This window comes from Fringilla coelebs, assembly GCF_963513975.1.
Source record: "Fringilla coelebs genome assembly, chromosome: 6".
NCBI classification, from domain to species: Eukaryota; Metazoa; Chordata; class Aves; order Passeriformes; family Fringillidae; genus Fringilla; species Fringilla coelebs.
Window position 1 is genome coordinate 8,696,458 of NC_140034.1, and position 14,124 is coordinate 8,710,581.

The following is a 14,124-nucleotide window of genomic DNA, read 5'->3' on the forward strand; positions in this document are numbered from 1 at the left end:
ATTTAACTTGAAATATATAACTTATTTGGAATAATTTTATTCAGCCTAAAATTAAATACTCTATGCCTGCCAGTCATGTTTTGCTTAGGAAAATATTTCAGGGGAAAACAAACAAACATAGCTGTGATTCATACAGCACAAGAGATTGCAGAGTCCTTTGCTGTCTCAATCTTGTCACTCCAGTCACACCTGGGAAAGATGACTTGCAAGTATTAGGAAAATACTTCAGTGTATGCTGTGTTGAATGTATTTTCTATTATAAAAATTATACTCCTCTTATTTCTGTGGCTATTGCTGCTGCTGAAACAAAACCTCACCCAGACCTCTGATCTCCTGTTTGGGAAGTGTCTGCAGGTGCACAGGTGGATGCTGTATTTTGTGGGTTTTGGTGGTTTTTTTCCTTCCTATAATTTGAATGTTGACAGAAGCATTTAGTGTTGAACAAACCCCTCCTGGCACCAACTCTTTTGGCAAGTACAGCATTTCCAGTATTTTCTGTTCAGAGGAGAAAAGGCTTAATCAGGGTAGAGTCCTAATGAGTGCTGCTTTCTTATACTCATTGTTCTTGGCTTCTCTTGCTCAGCCCACATCACTCAAGAGAGCTCAGCAGCAAACCCACTGCAATAACACCTCTTCTAGGTAACTGCACAGGACTCTGCTGGTGCTCAGTCTTTGCAGGGCTGCATCCAAATGGCTGCACCCCATTAAGGAAAGCAGCACCCTGCAGGCAAACTGCTGCCCCACACCAACCCCATCTCACCAGCTGACTGAGATAGACAGAGTGCTCTCCCACCATCACATGGGCAGAACCCAGCAGATGAGGGTCTACTGCTGGATCTTCACACAACATCCAAAAAAGAGAAACTGTCTCCTCCAAAGAATGAAAAGTCTTGTTCCGAGAAAAGATCCTGAAAGCCTGCTCAAGGCAAAGTGTTCTGGTGTTCCCTGCTGTGCACATGTGGAAAACCAGGCTCTATTTCCCAAAGCAGCTGAGGATGTTGGAGAGCCAGGCTTGCAGCTGAAGGCTCAGCAGGAAGATACACAGAGGAGATCATTACTTTCCCATCTATTCTTTATTTTTCAATTCCAGCAGCTTTCACTATGTTGCAAATAGTTTTGGCTACAGTTCCACCGCCTCTTATGTTTATTCAGTCAAACAGTTAAAAATTAATGAAGTGGGTGCATTATTGATTTCAAAAGGGCCCTTTGCACAGCATCCCAACTCAAACACTGCTCCATACTGTCAGGGAAGCCTGGGGAGAGGCAATATTGTCAGTGTGTAATGCAGCCCTGCATTGCAGGCAACACAGAAAACCTCTGCAGACACAGCACACAAAGCTTCAGGAGGCTTTTTAAGAGAGACATAAGATTTATTGTTTTTTTTTAAACACAAAATCCCTCCCTAAAACTTTTCAGTGTAAAAGATTTCCATATACAAGTATCTGATGGAAGGGTAACCAGGAGATGGAAAATCTCCCAGTGATTCTAGTTAGGGACTAATATTTTCTTCCTCTTTCTGTTTTAGTTATTGCTGGCAAACAATGCCATGTTTTCATCAGCTGCATGTGCTCTTCCTACAGGAGCTGTGCTAATGCAGAGTCCCATGTGGCACCAGGCAGGGTGGGGGAGGCTGAAGGCAGTGCAGAGGAGGAGGAATTAACATTATTTCTAAAGTGCCAGGAAGGATGCAAAGCTCAGAGAGAAGTGCAGCAGGGAAGGAGGACACTGGTGGAATGAAGGAAAACATCAAAAACTATTTCACAGACACAAAAGCTATATATATATAGATATATCTAAGGTGATGGCAAATAAAAACAAAACAAGCCTACTAATGTATCTGCAATCACATACATCCTGGGGAACGATCACTTCCAGGCTGGATTCAACCACCATGTTAATTATGGCAATGAAACAAAACAGCACTAAAAATTAAATAAAGTATCACCATACAATACTGAGATGTGCTACCTTCATGTTAAAGGGACTTAGGGACTTAAATCCTGGAGGTTCTGGGGGAATAGGGGGACTCCTGCTCTTTGGAGAGGGATCTGCCCAGCCATAGGTGTCACAGGACTGATCCAGTCGTGCTCTGAGTCTCCAGTTGCTGACAATTCTGTCATTTTACTGCATTTAACACCAGTGAGAAAAAGCAGTTGAAACAACCCATCCACCAAACACACATCCTCCTCCAAATTAATGCACAAAATACAGCATCACTGTCACATGATAAAAGAATGATTTATTAGAGCAACTTTATGATAAAATTATATAAAATAACAATTTGGTTTTTTAAAGACATCCACAATATCACCTTGAAACAAAATGTACAGATACTGCCTATAATCCAAACAAAAATAAATTACTGTTCAAAAAAAAAAAACAACACAACAAACCAAAAGTGGAAAGAAATCAGGGCAGAAGAAACAAATCAAAATTATACACAGCATTTCAAGAGGGCGTGGAAAAGAGAAAGTCATTAATCGATTCAAGTTATACAAACGTGTTTCAGCTTTACTCTCAGACAGCTCAGCTTGCATTTGTGTTGCATGCAAATGGAATGATCCAGTGAACAGTTCAGAACAGCAGAATCAGCAGCATAACAACAGCAGAGAGTGAAAGAGGCACAATTCAGCACGGGGCACATTGAAAGTGAACAGGTAGTTCTGTCTGGTCTTTGCAAAAGTTATACACATTTACCAACTTCAAAAATAGCTAGTGCGATCTGCAAAACAAGAAAAAACTAGCAGAGTCTTGCACTTAAATACTTTACACTTTTTTATCTTTTCCTTTTTTGTCAGTAGGCTGTATGTAAACATTCCACTAATTGTACCTTTACTAAAATACTCAAAGATGATGCAGACGTTCTCTCCTCCTGGAGCATGACCACAACATGACACCAGCACAGATCCAGCTGGGTCCTTGCTCCCAAAGCTCCTACACACCCTCACAGGAATTTACATTCACCCCATCAGAACAGAGTAACAGGATTTTACATTTGAAAGCGTGGAACTGAAAAGTTTTCAAGTATAGTGGAAGAGCTGAGGGCTGGGATTTTGGAAGGTGCTCAGGGCATCAAGCACCCAAAGCATACGGAAACCCCAAAAGAACCTGAGCACTTGCTTCCCCAAGACTTCAAAAATCCCACCCTTCGTTACATTGCTTTAGTCAAACACAAAAGACACAAAAGCAGTGGCCCAGGAGTGACACACAGGGCAGTGTCACCCCTGCCAAGCTCAATGCAGGGCCCATCCACAGCTCACAGGAGCAGCAGGAGTCCCGTGCACTGATCTGGGCCCCCCAGATACACCACTACACATGGGTCAGGTTCACATTGGAGTCACACAGGCATGGTTCCATGGCTGCATATGGTACTGCTTGTAAGAACCAACAATCAGCAAAGGAGTGGATAGCTCTTTGGCTTATCTGGAGCAGACAAGTGCAAACCACAGTACTTCAGAAGCAGTGAACACAAGAAAAAATATGTTGCGTTTCATTGTTGACTAGCAAAACCTTTTCAAATGCAAAGATCCAAGAATGAGCATAGTGTCAGGACACAGAAGCATTTTACAGTTTGGCTGAGTCACAAATAAAACAAATCAAGCTGTGCATCCTCCCTGCCTTCACACACTCATTTTCAAATTATCAAGAGACACTGATTGTTGCATCCTCATTAGTCACTTGAAGAGGTACTGTATTTTGCAGGTTGATTTAATTTATGCAAGGTGTCTGTGGGCTTGCTCTCTCTAGTTCAGAACAGAGCAACCAAGGGAGAAAAATCCCTCCCTGATGTGTTCAAGAATCAAAGAAGAATCAAGCAATTTTCAAGTGAAAGTAAACAGAAATCCCATCAAGGACACATTGCAGAGAAACAGAATCCACTTGCACATAGCCATGAAGATGTGGAAATAACAAATAATCAGAGAAGTCAGATTTATGTCTTAGTAATTCACTCGTTTCTACAGCAAAACTGAAACTAACAGCAACACCTTATCTGTGAAGGTCCTTCGACTCCTAGTGAGTTGGGGTAGCACCTGGGCAGTTCAAACCCTAACTAAGAAGAGCTTGAAAAATTGTGTTTCATATGTCAGGAACGATACCACCACTTATGATATTCACCAAGGACACAGTCAGGTATTTCAAGAAAAGACAGATCAGAATCAACGACTGAATTAACACATTCAGATAGTGCGTATATTACAGGCAGAACAACATCAAGGGCAATTTCTTTTTATTCTGCATTCATCTATGTGAAATCCAGCAGATTTCTTCATGGAAGGGCATCTCCACACAAGCAGATGAGCTTCTAGCCTACTGGAAATCTTGGAAGGATATCTGCACCTACTAATTACCAGCCAGCATCTTGCAGGCTCAAAAATAAACTAATGGCGTGTTGACATACTCTCATTTTGGGACCGATCCTGTCTCTGCTGAAATTGATGGAAAGCTCTCACTGGCTCCACCAGGAAAGCAATCACCTTCTTCACTAAGTAAGGTTAAACACTTTGTGAGCATCTCTATTTATTGAAATTATTTTAACAGGTTCCCACAGTTACAACATCCTAGCAGAAAAGCTCAGGTAACTACTGAAGCTAACTAAGGAATCCACTACTCACCCCAAAATATAGAGTCAGCACACAAGAAGCAGTCAAGCTTGGGAAACCATTTTCACTGGTTAAACTACATACTGTATGAGGGCAAAGTGGAACTCATCTGCTCACCTTTCCCAGTAAACGTATCCTCCACAGCTACAAAAGAATTTCTTTACCTGATTACTATTTTTTGACCTGGAAGAATGAAAAAGGAATCGATACAAGACAGAAAAAACTGGGAGCAAACACATCTGGAAGAGATCCCCTCAAAACCAAAATTTTTGCTCTTAAAGCAACAAAAGTTGCTTAGTGTTTTGCAGTTTAACACAAAGACAGAATATAAACCCCAACTTTTGTTAAATAAGAAATTGCTCAAAGAACTGTACACAATCCTTAGTGTTTCTAGGATTATAATGGACCAAAAATTAAATCCAGAGACAAAAATCCCAAATGTACCTATACAAGTGCTTGACCCTGTTGAACAGTTTCTGAGGAACACCACAACAGTGGTCTTCACAAGCACTTTTGCATTGAAAAAAAAATTCATAACAGAACTAGCCATAAAGGTGGAGCTACATTGAAGCCATTATTTTTTCAGTGCTGTCAAGTGATTGCACTAGTGCACAGCAACTGTGGAATTGAGTTTATTCCATGAGCCATTGGAACAGAGGGTTTTCTTTGCAATTGGGTAATTGCAAACATCTTAATCTTTGGCCCAGCCAAGAACATTTGTAGCTCATTATGAAAAGACTGTATATTTAAATTAAAAAAGAAAAGCATCTTAAAGACAGCATTTGTACCAAAATCATGAAAATTTGGCAAGCTAAATTATAAAATATAACTTTTTGCACCTACCCCAAGCTTTGGGTCTGAAAGAGAATCAAAAATAGTAGGTGTATCGGCAGTCTTTACATTCATACCATTATTAACTTTTATACCTTCCCAAGAGAAAAAACAAAAGGGTTTATTCTGTCTTGTTTTAGTTTTTGGACTGAAAAACAGATGCACAACTTCAGTGTGGCTTCTTTTTTATGACTGCTGAAAGGAAATCTTACACAACTGCAAATAAGGGTTTCTCTCAGAAACCCATGATATTGCACAATTGTTCTGTTGGATTTGCAAGTTGATTCCAACAGAGCTGTAATGCTTCACTTGTACACTTCAAAAAAATTCAACCAAATAAAATCCAAACAAATATAGTACCAAAAAGGTGTGGTTTTTTTTTTTTTCAAATTGAGCCTCATCACAACTTAATAGTTATAAACAGGCCAATGCAAGAGCACTTTAGCTTCAGCAGTATTGAATGGAAAATAGGCAAAGCCTGTTTTCTTATGGCACACTGGAAGAATAAATGAGTAAATTAGTAAAAATCAGTTTGCCTCTGTGCTGAGTATGTGCTGCTCCACAGTGCTAGTCTTGTTTAAAAGGCATACACAGACTTTCCATTCACCCTCACAGCATAGATTTTTCTTTTTTGTGCAACATGTTAGCAATCTAAAGAACTGCTCCACACAAACTGTCCACAAACCACTCATACACAATACTAATGCAACAGTAGATTACAGTATAACAGCAATACAAAATATTGTATCAGATCACATATTTCTCTCCATCCGGAATGAAATTTGAATCTTGTAAGCTAGAAGACCCACAGTTCGATTTCTGAGCGTAGCTTCTCATCTGTGCTAGGGACAAAGTCTCCAGTGTGGACCCAGAATTGTTAGCAGTCCTGACTTTAGTGGCTGTAGATTGTTTAGCAGCAGAAGATGCTTTGTTACTGGCAACTATATCCAAGTTTCCAGTAGGGTCAATGATAGCGTTTATGACTAGGGAACAAAAAAAAAAGAGAGACATAAACACATTAGCAGCAGCCAGCAAAGTTTCCAAACAGAAGTTTGCTGCCTTCATTTTGAAGGCAGTAGAACTGCAAGCAGTACTTTTGTTCATTTTAGTCAGGTTATTTTCTTTATTAGTACCTTCAGGTCTAAACAGCTTTAAACGCAAAACCTCTTCCAGACTGAAGAGATGTGGACTCTCAACTTTCTGGTTAAATTGGAAAAGACAAACTACAGCAGTCAAATAGCAAGCTTTTAGCAGGAGCACAAAATGATGCCTGGGTGTTTTTACATGCCTTTATTATGCTTTTAGATGATGCAAGAGCTTGTCTTGCTTTTCCTAGTGCATAGATCTATGTGCAAAATTCAAGTCCAAAAAGCATAGCACAGCTTTACTGGCTGAAAGAGCTGCTAAGAATTATTTCATCAGAACAGTCCTGCACCATTTAATCTTATGGAAATATGCTAATTCCCACAAACAAAGCATTTCCATAGCAACAGCTTCTACATTTCAATAGCAAAAAATTTTCCTAAAAACAGGCAGTATAAGATAAATCTACTGTTAATTCCCTATGCATTCATCAGACAGCACTGTGGTAACAGCCTCAACTTCTGCATCCTTTCCCAGCTTTCACTGACAAATCAGGCCAACAATACTTTATTTTGTGCAACTCTACTGGCATTTGAGAGACAACAGGAACATTTTTGATGACCAACCTTCAAGCTGTTTTTGAACTCGCCTGAGTTCCTTCAGGATAGAACTGATTTCCTAGAAACAAAAGCACCAGAATGGAAAATTAAGCAACAAAGTACTCAACTGACACAGGAATTTAGTCTTACTGCTTCTGCTTTATCTGATCAAGAAGATTCAAGGTCAGGCCCAACCTTGCTCATTTACCAGAAAAGTTGTACTGAGGGGCATTTGGTCAGTGCACAGGGAGCCTGCTCTGCATCGTGTCACCAAGTGCTACTACAGCACCCCATTCACAGCCACAGGGGCTTTTAGATATGAAATGCTACACCTGTACAAAGACTCCTCCTTAATATGAAATACACAAAGATATTTATAAACTCAACTCCTAGACCAGACAGGGTATTTGGCCACATTTATACTGCTGCAGCACCACGCTGCACAGGCCCAGCATGAGGTTGTTTAGCATTAATCATATTCACTGGGTCTACTACTGCACTTAAATCCCTTTCTAGGACAATGAAAGGCCATGAGAGCACAAGCACCATCTCGAGGCTGAATCACCTGAGTGAATGCACCCTGAGGTGGATTTTTACTGCCCTAATATCAAACAGTTCCAGGTGAAGAAAACAAACATTCATGAGAAACACCTGTCTGCAACTGAAGCTGTGGCAACCACATGGCAGGTGACCCTTTGGTAAATGTTTAAAGGAGGCCTAATGAGCTGGAACTTCAACATCTGTTAAGGGATCCAGTCTTTGCAGATCATTTGCAAAGGAACTGGGAAAGGGTTTGATGAAGCAAAGCCACAGAAGGAACTCACTCTGTGACACTTCAAATAGTAATGAAATTCAGCAGTTCAACACATGAAAATGGACCAGAAATTCCAGAAATGGATTTGAGAAGGGTCAGAAATTGCTGGTTTGGTTTTTTACAACGTTTTCATGAATCAAGTCTTTAGTATTTCACTGGTTTGCATGGACTTACTTTGTTTGATGTTTTCAGAATTGGCACTTCATTTTCTGAATTGATTTTGGCCTCCATTTCCTCCCAGGTCCTTTCTGAGTTTTGAAACAGAATCCTGTAATACAAAAAGTAGAGCAGATCTTAAAACTGCCATCAAAAACCTGCTTGTTTAAAAGACTTAATTATCACAAGATGTGGCAACAAAAGAGATTAGTGGATTAGCAGCTGGACAAAGCTCCTTTCAGCTGATTTAGGAACTATCCAAAGTCCTTCCCTCTGATGTCTCTAGAGCAACAACAAACTTTGAAAAGATTTCACAAGCTTGGTAACATATTGCATATTTACAAGAGCCTTGTAAAAAGAGACAATCCACCAGTTTTCTGGTGTATCTCCTGCATAGGCAGCATTTCAAAGTCAAGGCATCAAGAGACAAATCCAGCATTAAAATTCCAAAGGCCAAAGATATGAGGAAAAGTGATAGCAAATAATCATATTACCTCTGGTTGGCTACACACACACAATTTCCTACATGTAGATTCCCTGCATCTTGATTAAAGAACTTTCCAAGACACCACTACAATATCTTCCATAAGTAGCAAGTTAACAAACTCACTAGCAAGTCAATATTTCAGGCCAGGGACAAGAAGTTACTTACTTCATTTTTTCAGCGAGGTTTTCTGTATTTTCACGGATTGTATGTGATAACTGGGACACTGGGTTCAACATCAGATTGTCAAAGATTACCTAAAATGTGAGGACAGATCGGAGAACTTTTAGCAAAAGTACCATATTACAAAACAGGAATTTTCTGTACAGTAAATCATCTCCACTGAAACATCTTTCTTTGTGTGGATGATACTTGAAGTTCAAGGGAGATTAAGATGACGTGCAGCTTTATTGCAGCACTTTGGCAAAAAAGTTAATACTAACTTGTTCAGACTTTTTCTAGAGACAGAACAGAGCTGTTTGCAGTAACATAAGCATTTAAGCATTTCTGAAAGAACAGCACTTAGGATTTTCCACACCTCACCAAAAAAAACCCCAAAAGTCAAATCAGAATGCAAGAAGCCTCACAAGCAGTCTCACTGAAACTATCTAATTTGACACATACAAGGTCAAACCACCTTCACAAGCAGGTATCCCACTATGTTACATTCTGCTTTATTACAAGTAACAACAAAATACTATCAAACCCCAAATATTCAAGTCCTGTGGCCTAGCAGAGCCTCCAGGCTTCTGCCAGGAAAGCCCACACCAAGGTGGGGGCACTCTGAAGCTGCCCCTTTTATCCAGCCTTGGCACTTCTCTACAGGAGAGGAAGGGATTGCTTCAAAGCAGTCACAGGACAGGATCAGCTCCAGTGGCTCAGCCCACAGTGCCCTGTATGTGCCTGTGTGAGTCACACTCCACCTCCAGAGTGGCTCTGCTGGAGCCAGCTCTGTCCTCCTGCCTCACTGCCTCCCTGAAGCCTCTGCCCAGCTCTTCCTTCCCACCACAGCTGGCAGGCAGAAAGCAAGCAGGAGCCAGTGCGGGATCAGCAGCTTTCTCCTCCTCCTCCTCCTGGCACCACCACCCCACTACACCCCTCATCCCAACACCATCCCCAGCCTCCAGTGCAGGCCAGGCTTTCTCACCCTACAGCATCACCCCAGTGATTTGCAGGTCACCCTGCAGGTAACACTGGAGGGAGCAATGCTCACAGACTGCAGGGCACAGCACCAGTCACACACCCCCTCCTAAGGTCCAGATCCTGCCACTGCTGCTCCATGAGCAGCTCTAACCAGGATGCCAGCTGCAGAACAGTAAGGTGCCATTAAACTATCAGTGCTTCAGATTTCAAAGCTGAGATGTTTGAGTTCTCTAAGACAGCAGTGAAACAGCCTAAGAAGGCTCTGACACTGAATGTGTGCTCCCAAAAACAGGTGACCAAGCCTCAGGTTTTACTGGCATTTTACACAAGAGAGGAAACTTCCAGTCACTACTGGCAAGATGGGTGGTTCTGTTCCTCTTTTTTCTTTTTAAACACTGTTTCTATACCCACACATCAGTGCTGCTGAGAAGTGTGGGTTTGGTTTTTTTTTTGAGCAGCCTCCTTTGGCAGCTTACAGAGAACAAGAAGACAAACAGCAGCTTAAAACCATGTCACATATAAAGTAAAGGAAAAGGTGGCCTGCCTCCTCACGGTTTCTTGTCCTTGTTTTTCTTGAGGGATCCTCTTCTCTATTGTCGTTCATATTTTGGTCAAAATCCTTCAGTTCCACTGATCCCGGAGGCACTTTCTGGTAGTTCAGACTTGCTTCTGGAATGTGCTGCACCAACTTGGAAATAATGAGTAATGAGTCATTAAAAATTAGTAGGGAAAGCAGGCTCACAGGCACTCACTGCAGGTATTGCAGATTTAGAGGAACATTGATTCATTTAAGTCTTGTTCAGACAGGTATGGGCTCGTAAGCAAATTACTAGACCCCAATCCTGCCAGTGCCTACCCACTGGAGTCATACCACAAAACTCTGTAGGGGTATTCTACTTTAAAATTTTGAGTCTTGAGCATGTATGGAAAAGTACATCTTTGTCTGTTTTGAATTTAGCTAAAACTCAAAAGGACCCTGTTTTCCCACATCTTATGTCTTAATATATCAATGCAACATTAAAGACACGATCAAATTAATCAGAAACCATTTAGTAACACATGAAAGAGATGAAAAAGCAATACAAAACCACTAAAAAAGCAAATAATTAACAAGAAGAACAGAAATGACAAGACAGTTACTCCTGTTGGGTTTACTGACAAAAACTTTAAAAGAAGGGGAAGAAAATCACGGTGACAAGACAGAGATACAAAAATAATGGGATGGAAAGTGCACCTGAGATGGATATGCCAGCCGAAAAGATCTACGAGCAATCTGTGTTAAAACAGAAACAAAGAGATCAATGCTAGTGAATGACTGTGACAGCAAGTATCAAAGAGAACATAGGGTTTGGGGTTATTTGGGGTTGACATTCCCAAAAAGCACATTCCTGAGGACCAGCCCTTGGTGCCCACCCCCCATCATGCACTGAAGCCCACGGAGATCCTGGTCAGCAGCGAGTTCTGCTGAGGTGGCCTCGGGCAGATCCCCAGTTACTCCAAACTGGACTTGCTGAGTGAAATCCAGAGTGCTCTGGGAAAGGGATGAACACCCAGCCCAAGAGGCTCTTTGGTTGGCAAAGCACACAGCTCCTTGTGAGGAAACTGTGTGCCATCCAAGGTCCAGGCTCCCCACACTATGCAGCAGCACTTGGGTTATACACAGGCAGCAGGTGTGAGATATTATAGCACAGGGGCAGAACAGCTAAAATATTTAGCTAATAAGCTTCCTTTCATCAAGTGCAGAAACAGTAAGTTAGGCTGATTGCAGCAGTACAAGTGTCAGAAGGGAATGAGATATTCCTACAGTGAGCAGGTCTCAGCACAACCAGCTGAAAACAAGGTAAGGACAGCACCTGCTCCACCATCCCAGGAGATTTTGTACATGACCTGCTCTGTTCTCACATTTTCTGTTCCGTCACACCCGCAAGCATTTCCTCTTGTATCAAACTCATACTGAGTATGTTACACAACAATTTAACAAACTTAATCAGGCGCTTCAGTTTTTGTTACATCATTATCAACTTTTTTTTAAAAAGACTTGCAAAAATAATTTTATGCAGGGTTAAATTTGCAGAAGGAGCCAATGATTTGGGATGATCCAACCTGACTGTGTTTGCAGCAGCTGAGGTTTAAGTTAGATGGCTGAGCTCTGCAGAAAACTGGGTCCTGCAAAACCTACACACCCCCAAAGCAAGGCATCCTGAACAACCCAAGGCTTTGGTAAACAGCAATCATTAAGGTTTCACCCTTGCTGAACTCTTTCTTTTGTTCTTTTTTTTTTTTTTGCGGGGGGGATGGGGTGTTTGTTTTTAAAATTTGCTTAATTTGTAGCAGTACTCAGCTCTGTATGCCAAGAATCTATCTTATCATAAACTATACAGCCGAGGCTAGAAAAACAAAACCACCCCAAACATACACTGGGGAAATGGAAAGATGGAAAGTCTCCTTGGCAAACATCCAAGCCAGCACTGAACCTGAAAGAACAGAAACTGAAGAATAAGGTTTAAATCTAAGGCTTCACCTTAACTTATAAGAGGATACTCCTCAATTAAACTTTAACCAAGCTTCTTAATAAAACTAATTTAAAAAGCAGTTCCTTTGAGGCTGAGAAATGCTGTGCCATGCACTGGTCCCACATGATATTTCTGGTATAGCATTAAACACTCAAAAGTGATTCCAGTATCAATACTTATTTCTCCTGCATTTTCCCCCACTTTTTGGAATAGATATAAATATTTAGTACTAGAATGCAGAATGGCATACAACACTGCATAAGCCATTGCAGCATAAGAGACACCCACACACAGAAAACTTTTCTTATTCACATAATTCCTTCTATGAGATCTTTTAATATATTACTATTATTATAACCATGGCAGCTATTTCTCATCACTATGTCCTTTCCTAGAGTATTTAATATAAAGTGTTTTTGATAAACACTCACAAAATTCACAGTGTTTAGCATCACATACAGTGATCTTCAGACATTTCCCAGCAGCTTCTCTGTATCAAGCCAAAATTATTAATTCAGCACAGTTTCAACAAGCAGGCGTGACGGTGCCCTGGTGCTGAATCTGGCCCAGTAGCAAAGATGAGGTGTCTGTTTATTAAACTCACATCAGTTTATACTGTTGGCATTCATAACAAGACCCCCAGGTTGCACTGTTTAGGATCCCAAGCTATTCAGGATCTGGCTCCACACCTCAGCACTGCCAGCAGAAAGCCCTGCTGACGGAACCTGTTCCTGGCTATCGATCACGTAAGGCAGCAACACCGATGCATTTTGGCATTTTGGGTGTACTCAAATGGCCTGCCAGATGCTGGCCCTGCTGAAATCAGGCTGATATCCACTCCTGCTCAGAGGAAACCTCATTAGAAGCCTTTAGAGTTTTCAGCCACTACCTGAACACACCAAAGGTTAAGGCTGCTGATCTGTCTTCACAAGCTCCCATCAGTGCTTCGTCCTTCACACCACTGTAAGATCTCAAAAACTGCTCTAGCAGTGGGCACTGCCAGGAGTAGTTCCTACACTGTGACAGTCCTGAATTTGCTCTCCTGACTGTTGTGAGGGACTGACTGGCATGTTCCACACAGCAGAACTGCAAAGCCACAGAGAAATCCTCATCCAGGTCTGAGCAATCCTGGGTTTGTGATTCTGCTATTCATCACCACACTTAGGAGCAGAGCACATTTTGCACAGAGCAGAAACACTGTTTTCTAGGTGTCCTCCTCTAGCAGCAGGGAACATCCTTCTGTATGAGCTGAATTACGGTTGAACCCTTCAGTGGCACTCCAAAAAAAAAAAAGCAGGGATGCTGCTCTTCCTCCCCTGCTTTTCTGTAAGCAAGTGGGAGCCCAATAAAATGTTTCATTTTCAAGTCAGAAGTACAGTAGGCATGCCACCTTTTCTGCTTGAAAAGAATAATAAAAAAGGCAGCTTGGCAGGTGTGGCAGTTGCAAGGAAACAAAGCAATAAAACACTTTATCTCAGAGCCTGCAGTTATTGTGAAACATTTGTGCACTTTGGCTCCAAAAGGCCCCAGGACAAACCCCTCCCTGAGCAGGCTGCAGCTGATCTCAGTTTAGCACAACCACAGCCACGCTCGCCTGATCTTCTGGGTATCTCCCTAAACTTCTGCTTTGCACCTCTAGTGCTGATCACAGCAGAATCTCGGGGCCTCCAAGGACTCTCTTGGCAGAGTAACAGGCTTGGGCTCAGCTTTGAACCCTGCCTAGGATGGGTCTGCAATTCTCACAACAGTCAAAGACAACAGGGGGCCAGGGGAACCATCTGAGCAGCAGAGAGCTGTGTATTTTTTAAGCCCACACTGGTGGTACACAGGAGGGAATTTGGATTTAAACAGTAGCAAAGGCAATTTTCCTTCAGCATCTGAAGCCTCCTGGTGACCTTGC

General features: G+C 41.7%; 1 protein-coding gene across 5 annotated transcripts in view; it reads right to left on the reverse strand.

Moving 5' to 3' along the window:
• Positions 1-2,142: 2,142 nt before the first annotated feature.
• CEP170B (centrosomal protein 170B) overlaps positions 2,143-14,124 on the reverse strand; it is a 58,378-nt gene continuing 46,396 nt past the window's right edge. For 3 of the 5 annotated variants that reach the window (XM_084208522.1, XM_084208523.1, XM_084208520.1), the window contains 6 exons: positions 10,946-10,984; positions 10,256-10,399; positions 8,737-8,825; positions 8,103-8,196; positions 7,142-7,193; positions 2,143-6,415 (listed from right to left, as the gene is read on the reverse strand). In XM_084208522.1, coding sequence (XP_084064648.1) covers positions 6,180-6,415; positions 7,142-7,193; positions 8,103-8,196; positions 8,737-8,825; positions 10,256-10,399; positions 10,946-10,984 — 654 coding nt within the window. In that variant the 3' untranslated portion in view covers positions 2,143-6,179. The remainder of the gene's footprint in view (positions 6,416-7,141; positions 7,194-8,102; positions 8,197-8,736; positions 8,826-10,255; positions 10,400-10,945; positions 10,985-14,124) is intronic. The other 2 variants (XM_084208524.1, XM_084208521.1) reach the window with 1 other exon arrangement.